Below are 12,336 nucleotides of genomic sequence, written 5' to 3' on the forward strand. Positions count from 1 at the left end.
CATTATATAGGCTTTTTGGTTCTTCATCTACTTTATATTTATGGCTAGGTAAAGGCCATGGTTACAATTATTCCATTGCTATTAATGATTATATGTTTAGGCCTATTTATGTTTATATTGATGATGTAAATTAAGATGGTCATGATGATTTCTTTACTGGATTTTTTAATGAATATGTACTGGTTTTCTTTTTTGACCTATTATCAAACTAAAATCATTGATAGTAATAGTAATAATACTTATTATTAATTAACATTACTGATGCTAATTATAATTAATGAGAAATATTATTAGTTGGACCAATGTAAAATAGTAAAATTACCTTTCTAAATCTAGGATGGACATCATGGAAATGATGATTATAATTTATGGTCTGTGATTATATTATTGACTACCAAACCTATCTATGAGGGAGAAAATTTATTTAGTGTGTATTTTGTTAAAATATCGTTTGATTGAACAGTCTTGCCAAGAATTGGAGAGTGTTATGTATACTTTTTTTTGGGTGTGTTGGGAGTGGGGGCTGGTGTGCCGGTTCGTGTGTGTATGCGTGATTATTAAACCATCTTGTCATTTCTCAAGGTAACTCGCTCATAGACGCGTCAAATTGAGGTGATTAGGAAATGCCACTTCCGACAAATAAGAAGCCCTTGGCAATAGAGAAACGCTACACCACATAATTTACTATTTTGAAGGATCCTTTAGACAGGTTCATATCATGTTGAAGTACAAACATTTTCTTAACTTACATTTCCAGAAAACACTATGATTTTGTTTATACTTTAGGCATGGGATCTTATTAAAATGCACAGTAGCTGTCAATCTAGGAACACACAGTGATCCGGTTCTATCTCTAAGTTGTCTTTAGCCTAGAAATGCCCCGACCTTAGCCAACAGATCTATATTTAGTTGTCTTGGTCACTTCTCTCTTTTAGACAAGCTAGTACATTTTATTGGTTTCGCTCGTTGAATCCATAGACTAACGTGTATTCAAAATTGTGGATCTTCGATTTGTAAGGTGATTAATGTGTATTCAAAAGTGTGGATATTCGATTTGTAAGGCAACAGAGGATGGGGAAGGGGATCTGGGATATAATTTATTTGGGTGGGGGAGGGGGGACGAGAAGCTGTCTAACACTAGTGGAGTATAGGAGAAAACCAATCATTTTCTTGGCGACTGACCAAATCGAAAATTCAGAGCGAACAGGTTAGGTAACAATCCCCATGCTACTACCGTGCATCGTGAATATTTCACCCACAAAACTATACTTTCTGAGTTTAATTATCAATTAGTTCTCCATTTTTTATTTGGTAACTCAAGCCATGTTATCAAACCAAGAAGGTGATTTTGTCACAGGTAACCGAGAGCATAGGCCTACATCAACATGAATGTGATGATGACTGAGTTGCTGGTACCTCATCTTTGCTATGATGGCCCGTGCTGGTACCTAATCTTTGCCATGAAGACCTGTAATAAATTCAGGAAAGCGAAGATCATATGGTTAACATCTTTTGTTTTCAAATGCTAATTAAAGTTCTGCCTCAGCAAAAGCGCTCACAGAGCTCCGTGTATTGTTTATTCTAGTTTACAATATTTTTTCAGGCATTCTAGATCGAAATAATTAAGGTTCCATTTCAGTGCTGGCGCCAGGGAGGGAGGGGTCCGATGTCCACCACAGAGATGCCGATGTCCACGATGAGAGCGTGGTCGGACGTTGCTGAAAATCTCTCGGAGGATGCCCAGCGGCAAAGTCCCCTGGAACTATGACGATTTTGTGATTTCAAAAGCATTTCTAATCGACTTAGAGCCTAACAATATGAAAAAAAACAAACATTTCATTTCATTTATTTGATTCAGAAAATAATGAAACTGACAGAGAACTGAGAGAAAAAAAAATAACTCAATTGGCCAGAAAGGATTGCTATAAAGTGAACCAATCATTATCTAGTAGTTCTCCGATGCCAATGAGAACATTAATTAGCATAATAGAGTATATAATTTTTCTCCTTGACGCTGCCCTTTCCAATGGCACCATATGTGTTCCGTTTTCTTACAAAGTTATATTTTCGAAAGTGGTTGCACACTATGGACAACGTGTATAGTTACAAACGTATCAATTTCTCTGGTTCTGGTTATTATCTTTACGACATACACTTTAACTAGGCCTACTGTTTTAAATAAATTATAATATGGGAATTGCATGTGACGTTGGGAGGTTTTATGGAGTGGTAGGCAACTTTGATGGAGTGATCAGTAATGATATTACAAATTCAGTAGGTGGTGTTGCATAGGTGGTTGCCGGTAAAATGGCACATGGGGGCTAGTTAACAGTGAGGGGATAGGATGTAACAGAAGGTGGGGCTGGCCCTGGACTAGAAGAGGAGGTTAGTGAAAAGATGGTTAATGGAAGGGTGATTGGGAAATCCTTACGAATAACATAGGCGACGGGGTTGGTAATCCAAGAGAAGTGTTAATAGACTTCGGTTTGTACTGGAGAAGTTCTTTTGCAAGGTGCTGAATAGGCATTCTGGATCTGAGACTTAATTAAATTGAGGTGGTATAGCCAGCACTGCGAAGTTGAGATGACTAAAGGAGTCTGAACAGATTCGTTTTATGATGAGAGATTGACTTTATAACTGTCACTCCTATCTTCACTACACCAGCGCTGGAGTAGTGAAGATAGGAGTGACAGTTATAAAGTTTAACGAAGACATCGAGAAAGGGGATTTGGCAGTCACCCTGTTCAACAGTGAACTGAATGCTAATTGTGAAAGCTGTTAGCATGAATGATAAATTCAGTGAGTGAGGCATGGACATGAGTCCTTATAAAGAAAATATCATCAATGTACCAAGAGTAGTGAATGGGCTTAAGAAGAGAGGAAGACGATAGGAGTTTGTACCCGATACCGGCCATGGAAATGTTGGCGTACGAAGGAGTCATTTTGGTACCCATGGTCATACCTTCTATCTGCAAATAGTGTTTACTATTGAATATATAATTTTTATGAGTTAGGATTAACGTAATGATCGATGTAACATCAGCGGCGACAACAATGGAAAATGAATGAGTGGTCGGTAGACAATACATTCCTATAAAGAATAAGATTATTAAGCTTATTTTCTGCATCCTTTATATACCGGTAATCATCGAGCCACCTTTATCATTAGCCTTAATGAAATAATGTTCGAAATAATGTTTCGCAAATCATTTTGTTTTTAAATAAATCTATGATTCAAAGTAGTCATTTTCTGAAGAATGTTATTTCTTTTTTTTCTACTTATTATATATATATTTTTTCTACTTATTATATATATACACTATATATACAATCTATATATATATACTGTAGAGTATAATATTTTACATAATAGATTTATTATATAATATTATAGAATAAAATGTATTATGTAATGTGTGATTCATGAGAGATGTTTCATGTCACTAAATATAATTTGTTACAGGTTCAACGTTAGTGGAATCTTTGTGTTGATGTTTATTGAGATCACGAAAACTATGGTACAGGTTTTAATGGTTTTCTCAATGTTGATCATTGCGTTTGGATTGGCATTCTATTTATTGCTTAAACAGGAGGTATATATGTACATACTGTAGAGTGTAATATTTTACATAATTTATTATACAATATTATAGAATAAAATGTATTATGTAATGTGTGATTCAGGAGAGATGTTTCACAGAATATAATTTGTTACAGGTTCAACGTTAGTGGAATCTTTGTGTTGATGTTTATTGAGATCACGAAAACTATGGTACAGGTTTTAATGGTTTTCTCAATGTTGATCATTGCGTTTGGATTGGCATTCTATTTATTGCTTAAACAGGAGGTAAGGTAGCCACATATTTTTAAATATTTACAGATTTAATATGTATATATTTAATATATAATATATGTGATGCAACTACTTACACATTATAAGCCTTAAAATATAATATAATAACATTGCTGAAATAGGAACAAGTTGTTATAATCGTATCAAGCATAGCTCTTTTACGAAAAGTTGAAAAAAATCCCGCTTGTGGGATTCGAACCTGCAACCTTTTTTTACTCCACCTTTTCAACATACCGACACTTCAAGTCCTAAATGACAGTTTAGGAAACCTAGATCCAAGAATCAACATAAAAATAAAGTACAAAATGTTATTACTTCAACTGAAAATAAGGCTATCTTAGTGTTGAAAACTGAACTTTTTGTGGTGGGTAGTAAAACTCAAAGCTCAACACAATATAATTCTCCTGGTTGGTGCTTACTACTGCAGTACATTTTTTCTCCCCGACAAATTGTGGTTTTTCTCCCAGACAGGGAGCCAGGCTGCCAGCTCTTCCCGACGGGGGGGGGGCTTCCCCCTGTGCCATCCCTGGCCCAGTTTAAGGTACGAGTAACACGCTCCACCTTCTCTTTACATTTATTTCTTCTTGTTATAAACGATATTCAAGATAAAAGTGGGTGGCATAATAACATTCTTTGAAGATTACTGCTTCATATACAGAAACATCAAGACAAAAAGTGATAAAAAAATTGATGCAGCAAGATCTTGATATAATTATTGGTACAATTATTATATTACTCAAATTTTTCCAGAAGTTTACTGAGTCTAATAATGACACCAACTAGGAAAATTAAATAAAAGAGGAGTCTGACCAAAAATAGAAGAAAAAACGTTTATAGGGTCCACAAATATCATGTCAACCGCAAAAATAATTAATTTGAATTATGAATTTTGTTAGTTCTATGTCAAAACACATTCAGTTCTTATACATTTACTAGCTTTTGTTTTCTTTTTGTCAAAACATGCTATCGTAAAATCGATTGATACATAAAAATGTTAGTTGTGTACTCGCTCAAAATGAGGTAAATGACACGCAGACACTATGCAAATCGTAATAATAATAATAATAATAATAATAATAATAATAATAATAACAATAATAAAATAATAATAATAATTAAAAAAGATAAAATAATATTAAATAATAATAATAATAATAATAATAACAATAACAATAACAATAACAATAACAATAATAATAATAATAATAATAATAATAATAATAATAATAATAAGAAATAATAACAATAATAATAATAATAATAATAATAAATAATAATGTCGGTCTTAGATAGCGCTTCATGCATAAAGCCTCTAAGCGCTTCACATTGCTACCCCGGTCTTTTGATCAAACACTATGCAACACATCAGGGATGGCGCCAGGATTTGCCTGAAGGTTTTTTTTTTCCTCCCCTACGATTTGTGCTTTTTTCCCCGACGGGGAGTGCCAACACTCCCGAGGGGGGGCTCCCTCCCTCTGGCGCCACCCCTGCAACACATATTCAGCTCCCTTGGGAGAATTCCATAATGTTGCAGCTAGTAATCAGCGCAGTTGTGTTCGAATTAACCTACAAGGTAATAGCAGTTAATTATGGTCTTTCAATATTTTAAAGATGTTAATGCAATAGGAAAACCTCACAAACACACACATCTGATATAACTTATCTTACAGTGAGTTTTTACATTTGCGGTTATGATATTTGAGGTAAAAATAGATATTTTTGCATTTGTGAGCGAACATTTTTTACATTTGTGGTTAAACAGACTTCTGCATTTGTGGTTATTTTTTATATTTGTGGTTGACAAGTTATAACATTTGTGGTTACTTTGACCTAGAGCTATATTATAGCTTTATTAAAAAAAATACAACTATTTGTTTAAAGGACAATCATGCATTCAGGAGTCCCGGCATATCGTTGTTTCGTGTTCTTGCGATGATGTTAGGCGAAATTGATTCTATCAACTCATTCATCTCGCCTGCAACGGATGAGAGCAAATTTACGCTGCACTTTCCAGCCATGACCTTTACAATGCTTACGTGTTTTATTATCTTTATGCCAATTTTGCTGATGAACTTGCTGGTAAGTTTTTGAAGAGTTACCTTCGTCATTTGTTAATAATTAGTGATCCTGCATTGAGGAAATTAAAAATAAATAAAATGAACACAACACAGATACGGTTTCAAGGGCCATGAAATCCCTACTAATGTTAACCTTCCAAATTACACTAAAATCCAAATTCTATATAAATAGTTTTTATCCAATAAATGAATACGGTATAGTGTCCTCTTCCAAAACAGATATAAAAAAATACTATGTGTATTCAAGAACAATAATTTCATAATAAAAATAGTATTTTAATAATATCACTATCAGCATAATCGTCATCTTCATTATTATTACGGCTACGGCTTAAAGCTTTTCGGGCTTTCCTGATGAGCTAATGTAGCCCTCTCATTAAAGAGAATTGGCTCACAATTGTTCTTTATGTAAAATATTATTTGTCATTTGCAAAGGACTTTCTAAAATCATAGGTAAAGACGTAGCAATATTCAATATTATTCCTTAGTATATAGTTACACTGATTTTTGCTTTATAACTTTGATAACAAATCTCCCAGTTGCTTAGAAATTTTAGAACATAACGTGCGTTATCATGGCTGTGGCTTATGGATATAAATATAACAAGGCAGGCTAATTAGAATTAGATTAAAAATTTTTTTTAATCAACAAACGGTGTTATATTGCCATTTTATGGTGCCTACAATATTTGTATGTCCTTTTTATCAATTTATATTAAATAAGATTTATTATTATTTAGATGACAATGAAAATTTGGAAATCTAAAAAAAAACAAAACAAAAAACAAAAAAAAAAAACTCTAGACTTATTAGTTATATACAAATGATTAATGATTGTTAACGTGTAAAGAAAAGTATAAAATGCCATTTGAAAATGGAGAAGCAAGATGCTAAATGATTTTATGAAAATGTTGCTTCTCTGGAAACATACTGGGTCCCATCTCTCTAAATCTCGGGGATCGTACATGTGACTCTGGAACTAGGGCTATCGGGATCCAAAAGATCACTCTGGAACTAGTAGGCGATGAGTACATCCCTAATTTTAAAGTGCTTCCAGTATTCCAGTATTTTTTAATCATGTGGACCTATTAACATTATTATTAGGTCCATGCTATAATGTTAGCAAGCAGTTAACTTTATAGAAACGTTTTAAAACATTAGAAATATTGTGATATTTAGATTAGCCGCCATGTAATATATTTATGTAAAAATGTGTTTTAATATTTGTTTTATTTAGATCGGTTTAGCTGTAGGAGATATTGCGGGTATCCAACGAAACGCACAGTTAAAACGACTAGCGATGCAAGTTGAATCGCATACAGACATGGAAGCTAAGATGCCACTTCGCTTTCTCAAATGGATTGAAAAGAAAGAATACGTCATTTATCCAAATCAGATATGTAGAGTCAGCTCTTTGTTTCAAGTAAGAAAACACAGCTCCCTAAACCATAGACAAACTTACTCCTGCAGTTTTATCAATTTACATCAAACTTTGTGGTCACGATTTTTTGGTTGGGGGATAGAATGTCATTTTATTATTGCTTTTTAACTTAAAATAATAATAAGAATATTATTATTATTAATAATAATAATAATAATAATAATAATAAAATTAATAATAATAATATTAATGGAGACCACAATAGATGAACTTCAGAAATGTGTATATTTGTTTAACAATTAGTTTAAATAATTATTTCTAATTAAATTATTAAATGTATACAATATATATTATATAGGCCTAGGCAGATACATAAAACAAAAAAATAAACAAACAATGATAATAATAATAATAATAATAATAATAATAATAATGATAATGATAATGATAATGATGATGATGATGATGATGATAATAATAATAATAATAATAATAACTAATAATAATAATAAATAAATAAATAAATTTAACGCCTCTATTATGTACAATCAATTTTGCATCAACGCTGATGATGTGCTGTTTCACCTTATAGGCCTATGGTTTTATGCTTTTTATATGAAGAAGAACGCTTTCGGAAACTAGTGTCATGTCAGATAAAAGTACTGTAGTAAAATGTTCAGAACTTTATATAAAAGTATATGTTAGAGGGCAGCAGACAGACTTCTTTTGAAACCAGAACATTATTTTTATTTTACTTCAGTCGTCCGTTTTTTTCTCTTTCTCATATTTATCATCTAATAAATTCGGTTGAGATGTATTTGATATGAATCTAGTCTTCAAATATTTAGGCCTATAGTAAATAAAATATTTCAGTAGTAATTCAACTTGGCGTGCAAATATGGGCTGCTTAAAGAGGCCTGCAGGTCTGCTAACATAACAACAGCTGTGTAATTTCAATTAAACCGGTCAGGGATGACGATTTACTGGTAACTATTCTTGGGTTTCACAATAATTAAAAGTTAACTATGGAAGTCTTTAGTTGTCTATGGGCAATATAACCAAAGTCCTTAGAAAAACATAATTATCTTATAATAATAAATAAAAACAGAATTATCTTATAGTAATAAGCTTCGTCAACTAACTAGAAATAGTTACAAGTTATACTTAGATAAGCTTGGAGATACTTTTAAGTATAATAATCCTAAGAAATTCTGGTCGTTTGTTCAGAATAAACGGAATGTCAATCCTCCATCAGATTTTGTGTAGAGCTACAGTGTATGATTAGTGGATGACTACAGCAACTAAATGCATAAACTTATTTTAAACAATGTTTTACTATGATGTATCGCCAATTTACTCTGATTACCCTGCATATAACTCACCTATGGAAGACCTTTTCATACTTCCTGAGTCTATCCATAGTATTATTATCAAGCTTAAAAATAATAGCTCACCTGGTCTTGATGGCATATCTGCTAAAACCATTAAGCCCATAGCAGATGTCATTTCTTGTTCTCTTGCTGATTTATTAACCATTAGCCTTGCCGTTCGTATCATACCCACTGCATGAAAAACCTCGTGTGATTCCCCATATACAAAGGTACAGGTGACAAAAAGGACATCAAAATGTATCGCCCAGTTGCACTAAAATCTGTCATCTGTAAAATCCTGGAGCACCTTATTTATAATCATGTCTATAATTTCCTTGAATCTAATGACAATGCCATTATCTCACCTTTTTAATTTAGTTTCCGTTTCTTTTGACCCAAGTTTATCATCATTGGGCCAAAGAACTTAACAAAGATAAACCTTGCAATTTTCATGCCGTATTCTTAAGGCTTTTGACAAATGTAACCACTCCTTAAGTTACATGCCATAGGTTTCTCGAGGCAACTGTGGTCTTCTTGGACCAAACACTTTCCTAACTAACAGATCTCAATGTGCGTTTTTGTTACCGACTCACTTATCTACAGACCCATCCGATGCGCCAATGACCATATCACCCTCCAGAATGATCTTAATAACATTTTTGAATGGAGCCATCTTAATAGCATGACCCTTAATTGCAGCAAATGTAAAACCATGTGTATCACCAGAAAGAAAAATATCCATACAAATTATACCATAAATTTTACCCCTCTGTCTTTAGTTACCACGCAGAAATACCTTGTAAATTTACAATAAATACCTTGTAAATTACATCCGACCTTAAATGGAACGCACATATGGTTACTTCACAAAAGCCTGCGCACACTTAATTTTATCAAACGTACTTGTAGCCAACATCCTCTTTCTCTTGTTCTTTTTAAATTTTTAGTTAGGCCATTATTGGAGTAAGCGTGCACTGTCTAGAATCCCCACCTTAAATTAAATATTGAAAAAATTGAAACAGTCCAAAGAAACTTCACTCGCTATTTTTTAAACTCCACAAATCCCACACCAAACCGGATGCATTCACTACACGAACCGCCTTACTCACCTTAGCATTTTATCTATTACAGACAGAAGAAATTTCCTTTGCCTTATGTTCATTTACAAAATTATTCATGGCTATGTTAACATTTCGGATACCTCTTTTATCTTTTAATACACGCAAACCACATCTCCTGCATGCACTAACGCACTGCATTTTTCATTTTTTCACAATACCCCCCTTGCTATGGAACGACCTCATTTTAGCCTGCAGACAATCGCCATCTATCACCACATTCCGAAAAAATCTCTTGATGACATTTAGAAATCAATAATTTGTACTTTTCACCGTTAATGCTATTGTTATTGTTATTTTTATTATGATCACTATTTTATGATTACTATCATTATTATTATTTTTATTATTATTATTATTGTTAATATTATTATTATTGTTAATATTATTATTATTATTATTATTATTATTATTATTATTACTGGATTACTGCTATTCATATACTATTTTCATTATGATGTTATTGTTGTTATTGTTATTATGCTTTTCTACAATGTTTTTGCATCTTGTTTACAGTGTATGCTATTGACACATGTACAGAGAAGATTCCCTTTGTTAATTGCCATCTCGTGTGAGGAAAATAAAATTATGAATTATGAATCTTAGACGTTATACCTATTTACGTGTGGGGCTAGGCCTATTGATACATTTCGGTAGTATTTGTATTTGGTCTGTAATTAGGCCAATCCTGTTTCTGCCGAAGTAGGCCTAAACTAAATTCAGTAACGAATTTAATAGGGATCAATATCAACATTCCATTCGCTTTGTGTTTTAGTTTTGTCTCATATTTTAAGCCTCAATTGTTTTTTCAGACATTTGACAGGATAGTAGGGACAACACAAAATAATAGTCAGCACACGATGTACCATGACGAAATACCCGACAGTACGGCCCTGGAAGTGAATAAGATCAAAACCAGGTAGCCTTATAAACATTATAATGTATTAAGTCTATTTACAAGCAATACTGAATGCTTAGTGGATAGTTCAATGTAACAGTTGGATGCTTCTTTCATGTTGATTTTCTTCTCGGGGCTACTTTTTTTCCCATACATCCATCTTTTAAACAATGTGTTGATATTTAAAGCCAAATACATGACATTTTTGGTTAGGAGTTGGAAAAATATATTCTGCATAATCTCATGTTAAAAAAAAAAATAATAATAATAATACAGCATGCTGTTTAAACATTTCCATGCAGGTTGAAATATATGTGCAACACATTGGAGAAACAGAGTGAACTTTTAAAGTTAATCGTACAACGAATGGAAATCACTACAGAATCTGAGGAAATGGACGAGGGCGAAAAACCGTCTACTGAGCTACGAAGGTATGTTCGCCATGATTATCATCCACAATAACAATTTGTTGGTTTATTTACACAGAAACGAGTTTGAAATTTAAGTTTGTTAACCAAGGTACCGTAAGCCCTCCAAAGGTTTTGCTAAATATGTTGTTTCGCCAAAATATAAGTATTGCCAAATACTGATTAACCATATCAGGATTAATTAACTATGATAATAGGCTTACACGTTTTGAATTGTTAGGAGTTGAGTAATATTTAATGTATTTATTCATTTGAATCTAGGTACAATATGTCACAAGTTGTTCGACTGACAATGGCCCGACGAGAAAAGCAAAAGTAAGGTGACCTTACAAGAATTGTAAACGTGGTTTGTCAGGGTGTCTTTAATGAGATTTACCACGATCAGGGAAGAAACGCCTTATTATTATTGTGACGACATTTGCAAATCAACTCCGATCTTTTATGTAGGCCTATTATATAAAAATGTATCATTGTGAAATATTGTAGCACGTTGAAGGCAATAACAATGATAAAAAGAACTAGTCAGGTTGACGTATTTTTGGAACATGATATATTTAACATGAATATTTCGTCCACTCTTGCGGACTTCATCGGCATAAGTGATACCCGTCAGTGCTACTTACTGTATCTACAAGTTCTGGAAACTCAATTGTCAACAAAGAAAGCATGGGCGGTAACAAACTTAGTAAGAATATAACAGTGGTGGTAGCAAACAGTGTATAGACTATAGGTTACAGATGTTGTCATCTGTAATGATTATATAATCACTGGCAGAGAGTCCGTGTCTGTATTTAAACTTTTAGTATGGGTTTTAGGCGACGAAATCCAACGGATTTTCGCAGCGCGTGTCATTAGCATTATGGTTAGCGAGACTTAGATGAGCTGCGACTGATTTTCTCATGCCTTACATCTGTAATTTTGTAATTCTTGTCTTGATTTTAGCCACTGTTTCACCTATGTAATCTCTCTGGTTAGACTTACTACAATAAATGAAATAAATAGGCCTATCGCTAGTTAGAAGCATGGCAATGTAGGTGGTTAGAGGGATATATTATTTCCGACATTCTTGGTATTTTGAACCTCACCCTAGAGTAATTATATTACATAATTGACATATGCTGTCTTTACATGGTTATTTTTTGTGGTATGTCTTCAGTGGTTGTCTGTAGGTAGTTTAGAGTGTATTGATATGTATATCTAGATCTAGATAC

General features: G+C 33.0%; 1 protein-coding gene across 1 annotated transcript in view; it reads left to right on the forward strand.

The window, feature by feature from the left end:
* The window catches only part of LOC117116255 (transient receptor potential cation channel subfamily A member 1-like), a 59,202-nt gene extending 46,872 nt beyond the window's left edge, over positions 1 to 12,330 (forward strand). The window contains exons 19-26 of the mRNA XM_033260254.1: positions 2,665 to 2,777; positions 3,464 to 3,470; positions 3,685 to 3,847; positions 5,735 to 5,932; positions 7,168 to 7,353; positions 10,612 to 10,718; positions 11,000 to 11,128; positions 11,387 to 12,330. Of these exons, the coding sequence (XP_033116145.1) occupies positions 2,665 to 2,777; positions 3,464 to 3,470; positions 3,685 to 3,847; positions 5,735 to 5,932; positions 7,168 to 7,353; positions 10,612 to 10,718; positions 11,000 to 11,128; positions 11,387 to 11,444 (961 nt within the window). The 3' untranslated portion in view covers positions 11,445 to 12,330. The remainder of the gene's footprint in view (positions 1 to 2,664; positions 2,778 to 3,463; positions 3,471 to 3,684; positions 3,848 to 5,734; positions 5,933 to 7,167; positions 7,354 to 10,611; positions 10,719 to 10,999; positions 11,129 to 11,386) is intronic.
* Positions 12,331 to 12,336: the final 6 nt, after the last annotated feature.

The sequence above is a fragment of the Anneissia japonica genome, unplaced genomic scaffold (assembly GCF_011630105.1).
Source record: "Anneissia japonica isolate Jap-2015-1 unplaced genomic scaffold, ASM1163010v1 scaffold171_len658169_cov177, whole genome shotgun sequence".
Taxonomy (NCBI): Eukaryota; Metazoa; Echinodermata; class Crinoidea; order Comatulida; family Comatulidae; genus Anneissia; species Anneissia japonica.